General features: G+C 49.7%; 2 protein-coding genes across 2 annotated transcripts; one reads left to right on the top strand and one right to left on the bottom strand.

The window, feature by feature from the left end:
* The first annotated feature begins 284 nt into the window (after positions 1 to 284).
* On the top strand, positions 285 to 7,356 carry LOC119093759 (uncharacterized). The gene is made up of 3 exons (XM_037216766.1): positions 285 to 356; positions 2,464 to 2,677; positions 6,256 to 7,356. The coding sequence occupies exons 1-3, from the start codon at positions 293 to 295 to the stop codon at positions 7,079 to 7,081; spliced, it is 1,104 nt and encodes a 367-aa protein (XP_037072661.1). The 5' UTR covers positions 285 to 292; the 3' UTR covers positions 7,082 to 7,356.
* An 846-nt stretch (positions 7,357 to 8,202) lies between these two features.
* LOC119094062 (tetraspanin-9) lies at positions 8,203 to 15,507 on the bottom strand. Its single transcript, XM_037217129.1, has 3 exons — positions 15,210 to 15,507; positions 13,628 to 13,825; positions 8,203 to 10,411 (listed from the first exon to the last, which is right to left on the bottom strand). The coding sequence occupies exons 1-3, from the start codon at positions 15,438 to 15,440 to the stop codon at positions 10,190 to 10,192; spliced, it is 651 nt and encodes a 216-aa protein (XP_037073024.1). The 5' UTR covers positions 15,441 to 15,507; the 3' UTR covers positions 8,203 to 10,189.
* Positions 15,508 to 17,624: the final 2,117 nt, after the last annotated feature.

A 17,624-nucleotide genomic window follows, 5' to 3' on the forward strand; every position in this document is an offset into this window, starting at 1 on the left:
ATATTTTGGGTCAACAGATTCCATGGCATGAAAAGGTCCACCCATGCGCGGCGGAGATCGTCGCCAATCACCAGCAATGAAATGGTTGAACAAAAACTCGCCGTCAGGGTGACGATGGGCCCGAAGCGCGCCTGCTGTTCATGGTGCTCGGGTCGCTGCAGCCGGCGCGCCCCAGCGCGGGCACTTCCGGCGAAACGTGGGCCGGGCACACACCCGGCCATCCGGTGATGACTGGATGCCGCTCGTGTCATAAAACGGGCCACCTCCGCCCCACCAGCGTCACTGCTGCGCCATGGCGTCCCTCGTCCGCCTCGCCGTGCTGCTGCTCGCGCTCACCGCACTCTCCGAGGCCGCCCGTAAGCGGCGCCGTGTCCGGCCTCTCGCTGTGCAGCAGCTCGGGCCGGTCTACCGCCTGGTCGGGCCGGTCCACCAGCCTGGTCTACGGCTGGTCTACCACCTGCTGCTGGTCTTGGCTCGTTTGTGTGGTGCTAATCTCTACAGAGTTAGTCAGGGGCGCCCGCAGGATCTGACAAGGGAGGCGGTGAGGAACATGGGTTTTTTTTGCGGAAAGCTCAGTGTAGCGCGGCGCAATTTCGTGTAATTTCTTCCATGATGTAACAAAACATCTTTTTTGCTCTCTGTGTATTGAACTGTACGTGTCTGCTTGTAAGCTCAGGTGTCAACTTTTATTTGCACGCGTATTAATCACGTTCTTATTTTGATAGGGATAGGTACACGTGGCCCGGAGGCTATATGTGTCTAGGGATTTGGCCCACGCATTTTGCCTGAATGGATAGAGACGTGAGCTTTGCCGTAATGCTCGGCAAGTCCATCTCGCCCTCTGACGTCACCTAATTTTTTGTGTGACCACTGCGCTGGGCCTTAGGCTATCCCAGGCGCTGCAGAGCGCCTAAAGCGACTCAGACCTGCCCCGCCACCAGCGGGTGAATCTGACGCCCCTTAATCTGCCCCGCCACCAGCGGGTGAATCTGACGCCCCATAACCTGCCCCGCCACCAGAGGATGAATCTGACGCCCCTTAATCTGCCCCGCCACCAGCGGGTGAATCTGACGCCCCGTAACCTGCCCGCCACCAGAGGATGAGTCTGACGCCCCTTAATCTGCCCCGCCACCAGCGGGTGAGTCTGATGCCCCGTAACCTGCCCCGCCACCAGCGGATGAGTCTGACGCCCCGTAACCTGCCCCGCTACCAGAGGATGAATATGACGCCCCTTAATCTGCCCCGCCACCAGCGGGTGAATCTGACGCCCCTTAACCTGCCCCGTCACCAGCAGGTGAATCTGACGCCCCTTAACCTGTCCCACCAACAGCGGGTGAATCGGGCCCCTCGCAAGGTGGGTTCGAGTCGGCTTACGAGCTCGCTATTTGCCTCTGAATGGGACAGGCGGCGGCTGATGTTGGTTATAGAGGTGGCCTGCGGCAGAGTCAGCTGAAGCCGTCGTACGGTTTTGAAGGATCGGCGTACGTCTGTTCATTGCACTTCGGTGATCTAAAATGCCAGCAGTCTCCCTCCCATCGGCACCGATCAAGTCGAGCACATAAGGTGAGCTTATGGCGCCTTATCTGACGTCAACATTGAGCTCCGGCGGCGTAAACTGTCGGCTAAATACAAGCCGCCTACAAACGTACTCGGTATACCGGCTCTAACATCGCCTTATGATGACCAGCGTCACCACTACGGGAGTTCAGCTGTTGGGTAACCTGTTTGTATCCATGTGGAATGAGTGACGGGATGGGATGGGTACCGATCTACTCTATATCACGGCTGCAAGTAGGGTAAGGCCTTCATGAAACGATGGGTTTGAAGTTTACTGAACACTGAACAATGGTTTTCGTGCTTCTTTAAGCCACAAATTCCTTAATTTTTACTACTTTTGCCATTTTGAGCCAGAAAGGGCAAAATTGGATGAAAACCTCCTGCAAACATGGCATAACGAAGACCTACACATGCATGGTTAGCGGGTGGATTTAGATACAGCCTCATTGGTGCGCATATATCATGTAAGGGAAATTTAACCTCTGGAGGCGTCTGAGTCACCGAACTTTTGGGAGCTTTTTGATTTTTTGAGAGCTTTTGGAAAGCTGTCTTCCTCCTGGAAATGGCGGAGGTTTCTCTGGAATCGAAGGCCCGGTCATTTTGGAGTTGTCCATAGGTGCCCATAGGACTCCCAAAACAAAAACAGGATACCAAGCTCCAAAAACACCCTCCCCCAAAAGTAGGCCTGACCCCTTGACTGACACGGCCCACTATCACCCGATTTGGCTTCCTGCTGAGCAGAACCCTGGCCGCGACACCGGGCACCATCGGCGCCGAATGGTACCCACTGCTGTGCTGGGTATCCAGCCATATCCAGCAATCCCCAGTGTGCCTGACTTCGCCCACTGCTCTCTAGGTGGGGGTGGGGTCTCCGGACAGCTCTCCAGCCGTCGTTTGTACCGGCAGGAAGGGGGAAGGGCGGGGGCAGCGCACGTCGCGGGCGCGGCGGAGGTGGAGGTGGCAGGAACGGCCCGCACCCTGACATGGCCGAGGATTTCGACCTGCAGGCGGCCGGCTGTCTCCCCGAAAACTTCAACGAGCCCGATATGAGTGCCTGCAACGCGACGGCGCAGGCCGCCGGCACCGGCATGAAGGGTCTGCTGGAGTGCATGGCTGAGAGGTGAGGGCCTGCTGCAGTGCATGACTGAGAGATGAGGGCCTGTTGCAGTGCATGGCTGAGAAATGAGGGTCTGCTGCAGTGCATGATTGAAAAGTGAGGGTCTGCTGCAGTGCATGGCCGAGAAGTGAGGGTCTGCTGCGGTGCATGGCTGAGAGGTGAGGGACTGCTGCAGTGCATGGCTGAGAGGTGAGGGCGAACTACGCAGTGCCTAATACGATGTCAGTACTTACGCTCTACCCTGGTAAAGTAGCAACAGGAGATACATTTGTTTTTATGAAAGGCTTAGGGTGAATTGCGATAGTTACATAGGCAATCACAAATTTAGGTAAGATGAAGGGATTGAGTGCGTTGAAATGCATACAAATGCATGCGTTGCGTATGGTTGAATGCACACGTTGAATCGTCACAAACAAGCTTATTCACAATCAAGGGCTTTCCGATGGGAGTTTACTGTCACCCCTACTGAAGATTTTCAAAATATTTTCTGAAAGTAGCACAGCTGTGGTTAATTGAATGGCGGATCTTTTCCTTTACAAGATATAAATGTACCTTGTAATGTCAGTTGTTCAGTGCATTAGTGAGGAACATTAGTCACATAGATAAGACAGTAGTAGTGGCCTTAGTTCTCTTAGTTCTCCTGTTTTCCCGAGGAATAAAGCTAATACTACTGTCCTACCTTGTAATATAACTGACCTGTGGTAGATCAAGGTCAGGCCGTGGTTGTCAGCGAAGGCAATTTCTGGGCAGCTGTTTGATATCATGCAAAAACGGAGAATTAGACGAAGCTATACATCTCTGAAATACTTTTTACGGCAATTAAACCGAATGAAGAATTACCACAAATTTCAATGACCTTGGACTTGGTGGGAAGGTCAGACCGTGCTCAAAAACAACCTGATTTTTTGGTGGAGAGTCCACCTTATGGTGCAGTTTCTGATGCTTACTTCGACTTGTTAATGACAAGGACCGCAGCAAAAATCTTCCATGGACCCCTTAAAATCAGAGTAGGTCACTTGCTAAAATTATGCGAATAGATATTTTCTTTGTGGGAGCATGTCACCTAGCGTAAGGCTGACGCTTATTGAAATTTCTAAATCAAACAATCTAGTAGGTTTTGGATCACCATAGCTTTCTCAAGGTCAAACTAGGTCCGTAACCTAACAGGAACAGCAGTAATCTTTATCTTACAACAGATAAATAGGCTCAAGGTGGTTCCATGGGATGTGTGGGTGCACTTTGGACCCTAGTCCCGAATTTGACCCCTTGTTTGACCTTATTCTACATGAAGTTCATGACTCAAAAACCTAAAATTTTGGATATAAGTGAGTTCACACGTAGGCAAATCTATACTGTGAATTAAATGCCTAGGCTCAAGGCAACTGCATGAGGAGGGCTGGGGCACTTATGACACCAATCTGGATGTTTACCTATTGGACTTTATTCGACCCAAGGGGATGACCTAGAAATCTCAAATATTACCAAAATTGAGGTCACTTAAAGCCTGACCGGTCCTGTGAATTTTGTGTCTCCATATAGCATGGTCTTTGAGATCTCAGGGGTAAAATTTACGGCCCCCACTCAACCAAAGGGTATTTAGACGGCCACCGGGCGCATATGTAACGGTATGTTCCACCTTTGAAGATACTGAGGCAAGCATCAGATATGGTGGGAAAATCTTACTCGCAACTATTGGCATGCTCATAGATGCGAAAGACTGCTCTATATAACACTAGTTCACTACTTATCAATTATATTCTTGAAAACGTCATCGTTTGATTGCATCAAGGACTTTTTCATGACGTCAGAGTTGCTGCCAGGCTGACCGTGTCAGAATTGCCACCGTACTGAACTGGTTTTGTAATGCTGCAACTTGCCGCCTGGTGGCTTGTTGATTCATGCGTGTGCAATAAGCCGACAATCGTTAACACGCGCCCGGGTGGCCGGCTAGATACCCCGCTCGGGTGGGGGTCAATTTGACCCCCCTGAGATCTCGGGAACTAAGAAAGCCAGAAGCACCAAATTTACAGGGTGTCTTGACCTGTACGTGATCTCACCTAAGTCAAATTTTGAGCTTCCTAGGTCATGACTTTCGGGTCAAATAAGGTCCAAAAATGTCAGATTCCAGGTTGGTCTCCAAAGTGCCCCCAGAACTTAGGCAACTGTTTCTAAACAAAAGTTCAAAAACCCATTTGAGGTCATTGACCTCGTTTGACCTTTTGAAGGTCAAGGTGACCAAAATCATACAAGTCTGCTCTGAGTTTTGCATTTGAACAAGCGACAAAGAATACGGTAGACAATATGCTCCTGAAAACAAAACGTCGACCCGGGTCATCTTAGATCAGTGACGTTTTCTGACCTCAAAGAAGTCAATGGAAGATGTATAATGCGGCTCCTGCTGTCAATAAATTCGAAATGAGCGCCACAAACTATCCCATACAGCAAGCCCTTGAGTAATAGATCAGGTCGGTTGTGACCTTGGTGTGACCTTCATACCTGACCTTAGGTTAACGTTATTTGCTCATTCAATATTTGTGATGCCTGTGAAAGCATCTCAGAGATGTATGGCCTCGTCAAGCACTCCGTTGTTGTATCAGATTGGACGGTTCCCTAGAATTGTCTTCGCTGAAATAATGGCCTGACTTTGACCTGCCATAGATCAGTGACCTTACAAGGTACACCTAAGTTTTGCGACGTCAAGCGATCCGCTATTAAATTTGCTACATGTATGCAAAATTTGATGCGACTACACCGCGCCGTTCGGAAACCATTCTGGAAAAACCTTCGGGGTCAAGTTGACCCCACCCGAGCGCGTGTTAGGTGCACTTGTTTCGGCCCTTTCTCGTGGCATCGTAGTTTTGTTTCAGTATCGCATGTTTTTAACATGCATTTGCATTCTTGTCTACAGTGCCTGTTGTAAGTAATTCAATTCCCAGGCCCATGCCGGTCATGCTACTAAAATTGCCTAAATGCCTGTATTGCGTAACACAAAACGCTGTTTTTGACTGAGACTTATATTTATCGCGTTGAGCTAGTTAAAAGCCAGCTGCTTTGTTTTATGCAACGATTTACGTTAACGCTGGCGTCCTCAAGATACGAATAAAGTAATGGTCGAATTTGTCTTGACCTCGCACAGAATATAGGCATCGAGAAGGCGCAATTCATGTTACGTTTCTATGACGCCACGCGTCTGTGGGTAACTTCCAAGTAGGAAGCACAAATTAGTAGGTTCAAGTTTGTGTGCGCCTAGTTCAGAAACAAGAGGATTTGAGACCTTGAAAGGGTATGATCGAAAGCTGCAGGGAATAACCTCAAAAGGGCTATTTCAGTTTAAGCCGCACGTAAGTGTGGAGTACGTTTAAGACAAGCTCCCTCTCCAGCCCCTTTAAGGCAACCTGACTGCGCACCTGCCACATGCATGCGCTGAAAGGGGAGGTGAAAGGGGTTTTGAATGAAGTGGGGGTGGTGTCTGATTTGTAGCCTGTCTGGCTGTCTGATATACATCCTGAGCATTGAGCCGCCTATATATTTGCCTCCTGATCACCTCGCTCCTGTCTGAAAGCTGTTTTCTCTCGCTTCAGCCTTAACCTTGTGGACGACCAGGGCCTGAACGAAAGCGCCCAGGACGAGCTGCTGGCCTCGGTCTCGTCCGACAGCCAGTGGCAGGAGGCGCAGCGCCAGCATCTTCAGCTGTGCGAGGAGATGATGAGCCCCAACCTAACGGTGGCACAGCAGGGCGTCTACTTCTTGTCCTGCTGGCACAGCCTCAGCGTTCTCGAGTGCAAGCGGACGAAGATGGAGGAGCTCGGTGCGTCCGTGGACGCCGAGAACGGCGGCGATGTGGGCCAGGCGCTCGTGTATATGGCCGAGAGCCTCTGCCTAAAAAACCTGAGGAGCGAGGATGAAAAGCTGGCGTTTAGGACCTGTATGGAGGGGACTGATCTGGACTTCGGCAAACTGAAGGATGGCTTCAAGTACGTTGCCGCCTACCTGTCGGCCGTCCAGAGCGGCAACAACAGTGTGGAGCCGCCGTCAGCCGAACAGGTGGCCGACATGGGCACGCAGATGGACCTGCTGAAGGAGACGGTCACGTGCAGCATGGAAGCGGTCGGCATGGCCGACGGCGGCGAAGCCAACTTCGACGCTATGCGCGTCAACATGGAGGGCTTGGATGCGCCTGAGTGGATGAAGCAGGCTGGTCGGGCCATCATCGACGAGTGTGCCAGCCAAGGGGACACCAGCATGAACGGCTTCCAAACTTGCTACACCGAGTCCTCCGCCTACGCTTGCACCTCGGCCAAGGCGCACAAATTGGCCCTCATGGAGTCGGGTCAGCGCCCCGCCGGCGGCGGCGGCGGTGGACGCAGGAACAGAAGGAAGAACCGCAAGAACGGGAATCGCGGCTAGACTCCGGCTCCAGTCCCCTGGACGACAACGCCAACTGCTTACCACAGACGGCGCAGCATCCGACGACCGACCGACCAAAAACCTTTGCGTGCGACAATGTTACTGTTCCAGTGCCTGCACATGCACAATTGCGGCATGATAATGGGTTGATGCACTTATTGTTCATGACTAGATAAATTCGCTTTTCTAGCAAACCAAGGCAATGACAAACTGAAATATCTCGACCACCTTCTGAAAGCACACCGGTTCGAATACAAATACATCGTGGCAACGTCTCTCGTGCCTTTCATGGTACCTATGAAGAAGGAAAAAATTACAAGAGTTTATATCTTTAACACCGTCTTACAGGAAGGGGCCCTGAGTGACTCAGAAAACATCAGATGGGAGCAGAGGTGAACGATACCACCATGTTGATATCACAAGATCTTATCAGTAGGACAAAAAACATTTAAACACATTCGACCGGCTTCGTGCGTTGATCGTGACTCCTGACGTAGAGTTTTCGTGGGATATTAAGACGAGTTCACCGATGAGCGTCAGCGCAATTGTCATGGATGAACGTGGGCTGGGCTATGAAGCTGACCGGTTTCGTTGCACCGATGGAGCTTGCACCAGTGCAGCGAACATACATTTCCGAACGGAGGAAGACCACATCTTAGATGCATTGCTGACACAAGATTCAAAACGCTATGCATAAATATGCCAAATCTATGGAAACAATGCTATATTCACAAGAGCAAGCAATACATTTTCACGAGTGCTCTCACTCATCTGGTATTACGTTCGATACGTTAGTGAGACACTCGTGTTCGATTGCAACACCGAGCTCCGGTTCTGTCTAAAGCGTGCTTGCATGTCACACACCACCCGCTGGGTCCGCCATGCCTTCTGTTCAGCTCTGTGACGAATTATCTGCAATTTAGAAATTATCTGCAAACATAGATGAAGTATCGTGAAAGCCTGTCTATAAAACCGATGTGTTGTATGATGCGTCTCACTTACGACTTCTATAGAATTCTAGCTTCAGGACGCGACGTAACAGCTGTGTTCCTCGATATTCCTTAGCATTTGTCCGAAACTTGTCATGATGCATTTCTTGACAAGCGAAAAAACGACTCCGATTTATCCGACACTGTTCTATTCTGGCTGAAATCATGCTTGACGAACAGAATACAAAGGGTTAGGGTGTGAAAAGCCCTTTCTTCAACGAGGATCATAGGTTGTGGTTACAACACGATATTGATATGGTACAGGACTGTTTAGACGCAACATAAACGCTATTGACCAACACTATAGACAGTGAACCACTAGATCGAACCCTTCTAAAACGACATTCAAGACATTCAGCCACAAAATGCATTTCACAGAGTACATACCCAAATTCTCAGGTCAAAACCTTTTCCCCGGCACAACGTACACAAACGCCTAGGACATACTCTATATACATCTCTGAAATATTAGATATATGTATACAATGTCATAAAAAGCGGACATAGCCCTAAGCCAACAACACACGTTTTCACATTTTTTTCTCTTGATTGCCCACTCCATCGTCAATCTTGTCAGTCTCTTATCATCTGTTCATTAACGCATTGCTGTACCACTTCTCCAAAAACACTTCTTGCTGAACCGCATTATGAACTCATCTCGCTATACTTCGAAGTTGTACACAATGCATGATTATGTAACGTCGTATAAACATTGGAGCTTTGACAAGCCATACCATTCGGCAAAAACGTGTGGTCACTTATCCCCTTGAGTAGAATAAGAAAACACTTGATTTAATTGTTATTCATGACTTTTCCATGATATCATGATGCCCATAAGCCAAGTCCAATTGGACTTACATTAAAGGACGGGGGTTCCACCTCTACCCTGTAATATGAATGCAACTCCACGCCAAAATAGGCTCAGACACTTTTGGAACGAACATGTTGAACAGTAAAAAGTGCATGTTCTGTCTCCCCGTTTAATTAAAAGACTACGTCCAATACTTCTGCTCGCCGCCGATCCGCTGAGGCCAATGCCCTGTTTCAGCTGTGCCAGGGGATCCCCTGCTGCGGTTGTACTAAGGACCCCTGTGGCAGCGATGAACACTGACCACACATCCACTTACTTCACTGGGTCCACTTACACATCCATTTACTTTACAGCAGAAACTGCCTGTTTGCTGTTGAAATGCACGATCGTGCATATGTGTGATTTCCTTAAGTGTATCTTCCTAGCCTTACGCAGGACAGGATAAGCCCGTTAAAGTAAATCTTTCACAACGGATTCCTACGCAAATGGCTGGAAATCCCCACCTGGAATCTGAGGTGAATAACTAGCAACCTAGAGACACTGTTCTGAATGGAAAGGTGATGTAGTAGAAATTGTGTAGGTGCATTTCTTTCGCCTGCAAAAAGCATGTGTTCAATGTGCAGTTACGTGCTTGTGGTTCCTGTTTTCTGGGAAGTATTTATTATTGGCTATATTGTTAACTTCGATCCAGTTAATTCACATTTGTAGGATTTTGCATGCACTTGTATTTCAACATTGGGGGAGGGGGCAGATGGGCTTTGGGGACCCAGTCGAATATCGTGGCATGTATCAGTGAACCCAATATAGTACAAAACGACATCCCGTGATTGATAGCCTTAAAGGTGCTGCATTTTTGCGCGGACCCCATGAACAGCACGCGCGCATTCCTGTTCGTTCTGAGCATAGTATAACGCCATGCCGTGACGACCGCGGGCAATACACTGGCGTAATTTGAACTTAAACGGTCGCGTACACTACCGCTTACCGACAGTGATCCCTTGCACTTCCTCAACCAGGCTGTTAGTGCCCACATGAACAACTGGATGTGTCTATACCCCTGGGAATTGCCTCACGCTGCATGACACAATTGGCAAGACATGTATGATTTGTTGGATGCAAAAGGCAGGTCCGTGAGGTCCCGTCGCCTGGGAAAGGTGAGAGAAATTCCCATCTTGGGAGCAGCAAGTGGCCAAACCATCCGTTGCATGCATTTGCATGCATGCCGTCAATATCGCCGAATAAGTAGCTGAGCTGTGAAAGGAATTCAGCCAGTGTCGCATCAAGATATATTTCCCGATCCACTGCCACTCAATGGATCGACTTCATGATGGCACACGAGAAGATCATCGACAGCAGCAACAGCACCAGCACGCCGATCCCGATTCCCCCCATCAGCTTGCCATTGCTATCGATGAAATCCTTCACATCGTGGAGACATCCATTAACGAAGGGCTTCTTGCTTCCCTCCTTGTAGCAGGACTGCGGAGGAATTGTCCAATCCTCGGGACCGTCTACGCCACAGCATTCGAACTGAAACAGTCATCAGCGGGTTAGTACTCGGCTCCCACTAGCAGATATTTTCAATGCTTCGTTGTGTCCCCTGGAGTTGCCAACCAGAGGGCATCGGCCAACGGACCTTTCTGGACGGCCATTGAACCGGGCCCTGGCCGCGCCCAGAGGCCGTATCACTCGCGCCGCAAAAGAGGTGTTGAATGAGGTCCCGCAAAACATTTCGAGATATTTCACGACACAGCACAGGATGCAAAAGGGGTTGCCGGTCCGCACCAACAGTTCTAGTGCGCGTGTAGGACTTGTCGGGGACGGCCAGTTGGTGTTTAGCCGACAGATGGCAGGTCGGGCAAGCAGCAGCCATTTCACAGCGTTGGATGACTCTCAAAAGCAGTGGCAGTCTAAACACAACCCTCATCACTTAGATTTGTCCACACCCCTCTACTATGGGGAACCGAAGTGAAGAAGGAGCTGGCAACTAACACTCGAAAGGCCTCGGGTGGTTCATGAGCACAGGAAGGCTCCAGCGCGGCGCCGGGGTTGTTCCTCCCGCTGCTGAACGTCGCATGCACACTGCAATCGCCTCTGGATCTGCCCTCTGAATCTGTACCTTGGATCTGTACTTTGGATCTGCCCTGCTGAAGATTTGCCACCAATTGCTGCCGACACTCACTTAACTAAGGCAAAGGCCCCTGGCCCTCTTAGCCGTTCGACCCGATATGGCTCCGACCATGGCTCGTCTTAGCACGGTGCCTTGCCAAAACAGGACTAGGAGTCTTTTCTGGATCGCCACAGGTCATTTCTGGTTGTGAAACCAACAGACGAGACTGTTTCATTCCGGAAAGCGAACGTTTTCTGACGGAACAAAACAATTCGGGCTATTTGTGGCGCATCCGATCTCGACATTGAAACCCCAGCGAACGGCTCTGTAGTCACCAAAACTAAAACCCGTTCTCAGACTAATTCCCCCTCCATCATAACTAAAATCTGCGGGAAGGCGGCTGACAGCGTTTCGCCCTAACGCACCCCGACCACCATTAAGAACTCAATCTTATGCTTCGTGGTCGAGGGCGAAATTCGTGATGGAATACACACAGGAAAGTGCTGTACCATATCCGTCGTCTGACGACATTTAACACGTGCTCGAGTGGGAGTCAATCTGTCCCTCCCCAAAAGTTTTCCGGAATGGTTTCCAAACGGGGCGGTATACCTGCGCCGAATTTTGCATGGCTGTAAACAACTGAATAGTGAATCGTCTGGCATAAAAATTTAGATGTACCTTGCAAGGTCGCTGAACTATGGCAGGTCCAAATCACGCCATGGTCTCAGCGAAAGCAATTTCTAGGGAGTCGTCCCAACTGATCCAACAACGGAGCGTTAGATGAAGCCGAACATCTCTGAGATACCTTCTTTCAGACCACAAAAAATTAATGAACAAGCTACATTGGCCTAAGGTCAATTATGAAGGCCAGACCCAGGCGAAAATCAGTATGTTGTATTCAACTCTAGCTGAAAGACCTGCAACTGTATATGCACCTATTCAACTTTAAAAACTCTAGCTTCAACTTCCATTTAATCAACTCTAGGGCTTGCTGTATGAAATAGTCCCTGGTGCTCATTTCGAATTTATTGATAACAGAAACCGCATTATGCACCTTCCATAGGCTACTTAAAGGTCGGAATAGGTCACTGACCTAGTTTAACTCTGATCAACATTTTGTTTTGAGGAACATATTGCCTAACGTAATTTCTGCCGCTTATGCAAATACAAAACTCAAAGCGGTTTTGTGTGATTTGGTCACCATGACCTTCAAAACATCCAACGAGGCCACTGGCCTTAGAGATGAGCATGGGAGCTCTTGCTTAGAACAGTTATCTAGGTTCCAGGGGCTCTTCAGAGACCAACCTGGAAGTTGAACTTGTTAAACCTTATTTGACCCAAAGGTCATGACGTAAGAACCTCAAACTTTGATCTAAGTAAGTTCATGTACAGGTCAACACACTCTGTGAATGTTGTGTCTCTAGCTCTCTTAGTTCGTGCGATTTCAAGGGGTCAAATTGACCCCGCACTCGCGCGAAGGGTATCCAGCCGGCCACCCGGGCGCGTGTTAAGACGGCTCAGGACGTGACACAAGCCCGCTCGCACTCACATTCCAACCGAATCGCCTATCTGAATCTCTCACTGTTGGTTCTCTTCGCCACTCTGCTCGAGTGTTCATCCCGTACCCACGCTCTGCTACAGTTTCAACGGGTGGATCACGGGAGCACAACATGCAAACAGAGCGTCCGCTGCCAATTATTCAGTTCGGTTCCACATGATAGCTCGCCCAATACAGCACATGCCAAGTGCTTAAGTCAAATTAGACCAGCTCTCATGGATGCACGGACATGGTGGTGGCCGAGAACGGTGGTTATCCCCCCAAGAAGTCGATGATCTTCTATTAATATGCATGTGGCCAAACGTCGACATCAACAAATGCCAGTTGGACACACAAAACTAAAAAGATCGAGATCAAAAATATAATTTACGATACGATATAAGCTTGATGGTGCTGCGGTGGAAAAACTTGGTTCGCGGTAGTTTTTTGTTGTGGCTTGCTCTTGCGCCATCCAATTAAGAAATCCTGTTTACAGTCCTGCCGGCGTGTGCATCCGAACAGGAACCATGTAGGGGTGTAGAGCACGTCTTTGCACCATGCGCTTGCATGAAGACTATTCTCTTTTTCAGACAGCTATGCATTTGGGTAATAGGTGTCATCGGTCTGCACATCATCAGTGACACTTTGTTTTCGAACTGGGCGCTGTGAAAACGAAATGGGCTGACAGAAACCTGACAGACCTGAAGGAAAATAAACTGACAGAAACTCCTAATGCTTCCTCCCCCACCCGCAATATCTTCAGACAATACCACGTTGCATGGCTGTACCGTAGACTCTGCGTGTGCATTTACAGGCTATGTGAAGCTTGATATAAAACAACCACCAAATCGTTGACAGTTCTTAAGGCTCTTCATTGTCTGCTTCATCGCTAACTCGAATCGCAGTTCAATAAAGACGTTACGAAGGGAACAAACAGGGACGTGTTCCTGCATACGAGCTTAGCAGAAAAAGGATCATCTATTGGACGACAATGTACGGGAACTGCTCTTTCGGTTTGACACTGATATCAGATAACAAACAGAAAATACGATACCGTGATAGCCAATTTGATTGAAGACCAACGACCCGAGTCACTTACGGCTTTCTGCAAGGCGTCCCACGCGTCCTTTACCGCTTCCTTCGATTTGTAGTATTGAATGCTCTCTCTCAACTCTGTTTCGACACTGTCAAGAATGCTGTCGGAGCCCACCACGAAGCCAGTGACGATAGCGGCACCAGTCAACACGAACATGATGAACACCAGACAGAAGAACGTGCCTAGCAGGCATTTGCTCTCCTGAAAAGGCGGAGAAGCGTGATCGACTTTGTCAAAGGCAAAGACAAGGGAGAACATTGTTAGAGACGGCATGCATAGTAAGTTCTACATTCTTAACAGATCAGATGCTCATAGCAATGCGAACTCCATGAGGAAACTGAAAACCCAGCACTGCATCACACTTGTACTTCACAACGGTTTGAATAACACAGTAACAACAGTACCTTCACGCACACAGTGATGCATCGCAACGGCACGCGCTCAGGCAGCAGTACCCACCTTGCAACAACATGCGCCTTTCACTCTGCCTGGCATGCAATATTCCACGTCAGCGCCAGGTCATTAAAACAAGCTGGGACCGACATATAAATTCAGGTGCTACATCAGATGATCCCAAACACTCCAACGACACCACTCGGGGTTCGCTTGTGACTCTTTGGCACGTCGCAGCATTTGCTTCAGCTCTGCACGGGTTCTGCGATCGCTGCGCAGTTTGAGATAGTGCCGCCAGCACGCGGGGTTCAGGTATCGACGCTATCACTGCGAAAAAACAAACTGGCTGGCAAGATAGGAGCTCAAACACGGGCGCCTAAGGCCTCGCCGTGCATGAGTGCAACAGCACCGCGCATGTAAAGAGAACACTGTTCTCTTTACTGAACACTGTTCACATTCGGCACTGCTCTCGGTGGTTGTCCGCACCGCCAGGGCGGGATGTCTGCGCCACCGGATAGTCGTTCCCTTTGGGTACTCTTAATATTGGGTTGCTTTCCAAGGTGCACAATAATGTTTGCCTTTGAAGGCAGGCAGCCGAAATCAATGGCTAGATGAGAAGGCGTTGACGCCGTCGTTGATAACGTGAAACTGAAATTGGCTGCACCAGCCTCAACCCACGGTTCTTTCACTGACATGCGCCACGTAAAGGCTTCCAATCGGCATACGCTTACCGTTTGCTCTACGATGTTTGGCGCAGTGGTTTTAAGACAGCCATGATTGGAAACCATTGGCGAATGAAAAATGGCAAACACGGCAACAAACAGCTGGCATCACAAATGAAAAGTGCCCCAATAAGAGATTGCGACGCAATATGAAGGTGTCGATTTCGTTTTGTCATTCGACAAAAGCTTGATGGGGCAATCCTAAGCTGGGCAGCGACGAAAAGGGTCTCTTACGGTCCATGCTTGTGCCGTATTACCGTCTGATCCACAGAAATGAAATGGTTTATTCCAGTTGGCTGTAAGCATCATTGAAGTGGTGGTCTGCCAAATCGACACGAATTTTAGCGTCCGTGCCGTCTGTTCAAGCGACACATGCAGTGGCACATGTCCGGAGGGTCAGCCTGCCGTCAGATGTCAGACGACAGCAGTGCAGGCGGGTGACCGGAGACCGCTCCCCGCAGCCCTCTCACCTGGAAGGCGCCGCAGCATCCGAGGAAGCTGACCAGCACGATCAGACTGCCGGCCACGATGATGAGAATGGCCGTGCCCTGGTACAGCTCGATGGAGATGAGGTGCTCCACCTGCGAGCCGTCCTGGACGAGCGAGCTGATGCCGATCCCCAGCAACGCCCCGCCCCCGATAAAGATCAGCAAGGTTATGAAGCCGAAGGAATACTTCATGCAGTTGCCGCAGCCGTCCATGGCGGCGGTGGTGGGAGGGGGAGGGGAGCGGTGGAGGGCGGACAGGGAGCAGGGCGGCCGGCGGTGCGGGCAGCGCGCGCTATGAGCTGTATCGTGCTGGACACGCCGAAATATTGCCGGCGCCAGACCGGCTATCTTATCGGGCTATTTGACCAAGATAGCACCACTGACGTGATCGCGGCCCTCATCGCATGAAGGGAAGCAGGAAAAGGAAATGCATTAGCTGCATTGCGATGTTGCTTGGCGTTGGAGTGTTGTTAGCAATAGTTTCTGCAGCTAGCAATGCTAATGCCTGAAGCGCTCTAATGATCCGCTGCAACCGAGCAAGCAGGTGAAGTCGAACAGAGCAATAAGTGCACCAGGCACCAGTCACCTGCGCCATTTCTCTGGTATAGAAGCAGGTGGTTAGGATGGTGCTTTGGAGCTTCCACAGGCGGTGCTTTGCATACGCCATTTTCCCAACGATACAGGTCTATTCTTGTAAGCCTATGGTAATTAAGGAACTGATGCACAGTCCAAGGAGAACAATTCACATGTTGGAAGTGATATCCCGTAGACCTCAGCAGCACTCATCAATGTTTTATTTCCGACGATGTTCGCACCCGCTGGCCAGATCTTACAAGAGCTTTCGGCTTGATGGTGTTTAACGACGTCATATGCATGCCAGTGTTTCGTGATGTCTGATGCTAAAATGATTGATACATGTCTCCACGTGTATGTAAGGACGCCGCGTGGTTGTCACTTCTCGACACATAGCGCTTGTCTGAAGCCCTGTAGGCCGCAAGGAGATCTCACTACGGGCCAGATGGCATGGGTAGTGAAAATCATGTGATTTACATATTGAAAGCCGGTAGCAAAAATATCAGGTGCATCTATTGTTTGGCTCATTTCACGTGACAATGGCATGCTTCACTCAGGTACCACATCACCTTAAATGTTTCCCATGGGGCTTTCCATGCGAGTGCTAGGCACTTACAACTCATAAATCTCACACCCGCCTTCAATCCTTGCCATAAGCCATTGACCAGCAAACAAGCAATATGCTCGCCGCTCAGACGATTGTTACCGCTGCCGACTGACCGTTACCCTGATGTTTGCCGGGGAAGCGGCTAATGGCAGGCCTGTGCTAGGGCGGTGGAAAGGTGCACCGCAAACCTTTCGTGCTTAAACCATACACCGCCAGTCCCTGATGGGTGCGTGGGTGACTTGTAGTGTATCAATGACGTGGCGCGACTTGACCTTGCGTGCATAGGCCGCTTGCCGTCTTCTCAGCGCCAGTGGCCTTCACAAGGAAGATTTCCCTTACCCAATTCATCCGCTACTCATGGTGCTGCATCCTTAACCATCCGCTGCCCATTTGCAACCAGCTGTAACCACCTGTTACTCATCCGTTTGCATTGTTTTCACCAAATCAGTTATAGAATATCAGAAAGCCTCAGAAGCATTTACATCCCACCTTACACTTATGCGTATAGTTGCAAAAGCACTGCGTGGATAAGCCTAGGTATGACCAAAAGAAACCCAACCAGTAGCATTGTGTACTATCATTTTAAACATCTACCCGATACTTCATACAAAGTCTACCCATGCCCGTATTTTCCCACAACATGTGCCCAACCCAACCCGTCAACCATTGCATATGGACACCCATAAGCTTACTCAATGTGATCAAGAATCGAGACGCAGCTCGCCGCTTTGCTACTGCGAAGTTTAGCATTATTCATTCGGTGAGTCTAAGGTCACTCCTAAGTTCATTTCTGGAAAGCGCCGGTGGAGCTTCTGAGTAGGGCGGCGCTCCAGTTGTCTAACTGATTGATCACCAGTCAACAGAGGCGTGGAGCTTCTGAGTAGGACAGTGCTCCAGTTGTCTGACTAGTTGATTACTAGTCAACAGAGGCGTGGAGCTTTTGAATAGGGCGGCTCTCCAATTGTCCGACTAGTTGATCACCAGCCAACAGAGGCGTAGAGCTTCTGAGTAGGACGGTGCACCAGTTGTCTGACTAGTTGATCACCAGCCAACAGAGGCGTGGAGCTTCTGAGTAGGACGGTGCACCAGTTGTCTGACTAGTTGATTACCAGTCAACAGAGGCGTGGAGCTTTTGAATAGGGCGGCTCTCCAATTGTCTGAATAGTTGATCACCAGTCAACAGAGGCGTGGAGCTTCTGAGTAGGACGGTGCTCCAG

This window comes from Pollicipes pollicipes, unplaced genomic scaffold, assembly GCF_011947565.3.
Source record: "Pollicipes pollicipes isolate AB1234 unplaced genomic scaffold, Ppol_2.1 Scaffold_4002;HRSCAF=4701_pilon_pilon_pilon, whole genome shotgun sequence".
Taxonomy (NCBI): domain Eukaryota; kingdom Metazoa; phylum Arthropoda; class Thecostraca; order Pollicipedomorpha; family Pollicipedidae; genus Pollicipes; species Pollicipes pollicipes.

Coding starts and splice junctions, on each gene's coding strand:
- LOC119094062 (XM_037217129.1), bottom strand. CDS start 15,440: ATGGACGGCTGCGGCAACTGCATGAAGTATTCCTTCGGCTTCATAACC. Junction 13,826..15,209: donor GATGCTGCGGCGCCTTCCAG/GTGAGAGGGCTG, acceptor CCGCCTTTTCAG/GAGAGCAAATGCCTGCTAGG. Junction 10,412..13,627: donor GGGACGCCTTGCAGAAAGCC/GTAAGTGACTCG, acceptor TGACTGTTTCAG/TTCGAATGCTGTGGCGTAGA.
- LOC119093759 (XM_037216766.1), top strand. CDS start 293: ATGGCGTCCCTCGTCCGCCTCGCCGTGCTGCTGCTCGCGCTCACCGCA. Junction 357..2,463: donor CGCACTCTCCGAGGCCGCCC/GTAAGCGGCGCC, acceptor TTGTACCGGCAG/GAAGGGGGAAGGGCGGGGGC. Junction 2,678..6,255: donor CTGGAGTGCATGGCTGAGAG/GTGAGGGCCTGC, acceptor CTCTCGCTTCAG/CCTTAACCTTGTGGACGACC.